At 36.9% G+C, this 2,675-nt stretch overlaps 2 protein-coding genes across 2 annotated transcripts in view; one reads left to right on the top strand and one right to left on the bottom strand.

The window, feature by feature from the left end:
* Positions 1-1,696: 1,696 nt before the first annotated feature.
* LOC111241368 (proline-rich receptor-like protein kinase PERK12) lies at positions 1,697-2,662 on the top strand. The gene is made up of 2 exons (XM_022778964.1): positions 1,697-1,890; positions 1,977-2,662. The coding sequence occupies exons 1-2, from the start codon at positions 1,777-1,779 to the stop codon at positions 2,307-2,309; spliced, it is 447 nt and encodes a 148-aa protein (XP_022634685.1). The 5' UTR covers positions 1,697-1,776; the 3' UTR covers positions 2,310-2,662.
* The window catches only part of LOC106756892, a 5,389-nt gene continuing 5,144 nt past the window's right edge, over positions 2,431-2,675 (bottom strand). The window contains exon 3 of the mRNA XM_022779014.1: positions 2,431-2,438. Coding sequence (XP_022634735.1) covers positions 2,431-2,438 — 8 coding nt within the window. The remainder of the gene's footprint in view (positions 2,439-2,675) is intronic.

Here is a 2,675-nt window from a genome sequence, read left to right as displayed (position 1 = left end):
ATGATTGTGGTCTAAGTTAACCGTCCTTATATACCATTTTTCATCCTTCTTTGAAATGGTTATGCCTGCAGGACATTGGTTTGTTTGGGTAGGATGCGTTTTGACCTCAGGGTTTATTGATNACACGTATTTNCCNTCCCTTGAGCAAACTAATCTCAAATAAGTTACATTGTTGTTGTTATCCTTTCTAGAATTTCTTGTTCTGACAGAAAATCCTTCTGAAATGGCATATTCAGTATAGAACTTTTTGGCTNCGTCCATTGACTGAAAACACATATGTAGTCTGGGTTCATCTTCCAAAATACAGTCATTAGGGAGATCACAATTCATATTACATTCACCCATTCCAGTACTATTTACTATACTTCTTCTACTATCATCCATGTAAGGAAAGTGATCCCACCCTGAATAATGTCGTCAAATAAACACATCAACCATTTCAAACAACATAATCATTTACAAACAANAATTTTAACAACAANATTGTACAAACATTCTTTGACGACATTGAAAACGTAAAACGGGATAATAATGGTAAATGAGACAAAAGTAGAAGACTTTACTTTCAAAAGGAATGAAATAAAGATGATGGTTAGATGTTCTTACCAACACAAGACGTTATTATGACTGCCTTTAATGAAGGTAAATCCTTGGTCACCTAACTGCACCAGATATTTATGTCAAGCCTTCTAGAGTACTTGGTGGTAAGGTATGTCTTTAATGAGGAAGTTGGAAGGAAGATGAGGACAGAGTCACCAAGATTGAGCTTGGTGGAAGACAATGGAAGTGTAACGGATGGAACAGGGATCCCGCCTTTACCAACAATATACAATGGGTTTTATCTCTCATAACTACCATTAAATGCAAAAGTAACTTTTTNAAACCCCACATTAAATGCATGTACATTCAAGCAAGCAAAATATTTTTTCTCTTTCACCAATAAGTGCAAAAAAGCAAAAGTCTCTTCACTCCATAAAGTTTCTGTCATTAAATGATCCATCCATTAAGGGAAAAAATTAAAATATTAGGTTGACTGAAGATGACAAATTCTTTTACATTAATTTTAATCAAAAATATATGAAAATATTTCTATATATAAATCCTCAATACGATGATCATTGAAATAAATTCAGCATATTTGTAAGGTCATTTACTNTAACAATTATTTATGTTTTCTCCCTGCATGTCTTCTCATACTTGTGTGCTTTCACTTTTCTTGCAGATTAAGCAACGACTAAGATGGATGCCTGGGAAGACCTTGTGTATGATGATGATGTCCTTCATTCCTTCTTCAAGAAATGTGATTCATCAGCATCACTAATACCTGGCCCAGCAGGCAATGTTCAAGCTGCTATGTTGAATAGATTAAGCAGTGAAGAACCTAAATCCACACAAGAATTTGCTCATCAAGTTGCTCAAGCCACATTTGAAAGAGATTTCAATTCCAATGCGTGGATATGGGCTGAAATGTTCATCCAACACCATGGTACGACTTACATGTAAATCATGTTTGTCCACATAAACATTTTGTAATTATAAGTTGTTTTATGTTCATCAAGCTCCTTTGACAAATGCAGAACTCGTAACTGATGGAAAAATGGAGAACCTGAACTCCCTTACAGAGGCAAAAAAGTCCTGGGTACTTCCAGTTGNTGCTTGCCTATTGAAAGAATGCAAACCTAACGGTTTGGGAGACATGCTACTTACAATCAAGGTATTATTATGTTCTGTGTAGGTTTGTAAACGTTTATTGTTAAGCCCAACTAATGATGGGTTATGTCTGCACAGGATCCGTCAGGCACAATGCAGGCTTCGTTGCACAAGAAAGTTCTGCAAGATCCTGAATTTGGGAATCATATTGGTGTTGGCTCGGTTATGGTACTGAATCTTGTAAGAGGACTATCTCAAAATANCATCAACTAANCTATAACATACTATATTGATGAATCTTAAACTCACTTCGTGTTGTCATACAGGTACCATCATTACATGTATCTCGGGCAAAGCAGTACCTCAGTATAGTGCATCGCAACGTCATCAAGGTGTTTCCGGCTGACATTGAACCACCAACCATTGAACTGGTCAAGCAAACAGCAAAACCTGTCATCCGCCTACCTATGTGGGCAGAGAACAACAAGCATGTCCATGAAATCCTCAAGAAATTCATTCCACCACCATCTGACATTCCACCACCATCTGACATTCCACCAACATCTGACATTCCACCACCATCTGACATTCCACCACCATCTGACATACCACGTCCATCTGACCAACCATCAACGTCCACAGAACCAGCCACCAATTAGTCAAATTATGCTATCTTTTCTTATGTATTTCTGTTAGGCTTATGAACTTTTACTATCTATGGATAACTGTAAGATGCTATTATGGCAACTTTAACAAGTTAATCTCCATATTTTGTATGTTTCAGTTGCCTGTATTTTGTAATATTATGCATCAAGATATTCTAAACCAATGTTGGATGTTGGACTTTGCTTTCACATTTAAATGATTTCTATCTATGACATTAATTACGCTCGGTCCCCTGTGTTTAAAAAGTTGGTGCCCCGTGTTCACAAAAAGGGTTCCCTGTGCCCAAGTTTCTGTACAAATTCTTGATTTCACTCGCGTAATCGTTTACACAGCCTTGTAAACGATTACCAGCTGCTGTT

This window comes from Vigna radiata, chromosome 3, assembly GCF_000741045.1.
Source record: "Vigna radiata var. radiata cultivar VC1973A chromosome 3, Vradiata_ver6, whole genome shotgun sequence".
NCBI lineage: Eukaryota > Viridiplantae > Streptophyta > Magnoliopsida > Fabales > Fabaceae > Vigna > Vigna radiata.
This window is presented reverse-complemented; position numbering and strand designations above follow the sequence as displayed.

Excerpts from the sequence above, each read along its gene's own strand:
- LOC111241368 (XM_022778964.1), top strand. The coding sequence starts at position 1,777 with ATGTCTGCACAGGATCCGTCAGGCACAATGCAGGCTTCGTTGCACAAG. Across the intron at positions 1,891-1,976 it reads CGGTTATGGTACTGAATCTT|GTACCATCATTACATGTATC; the intron begins GTAAGAGGACTA and ends GTTGTCATACAG.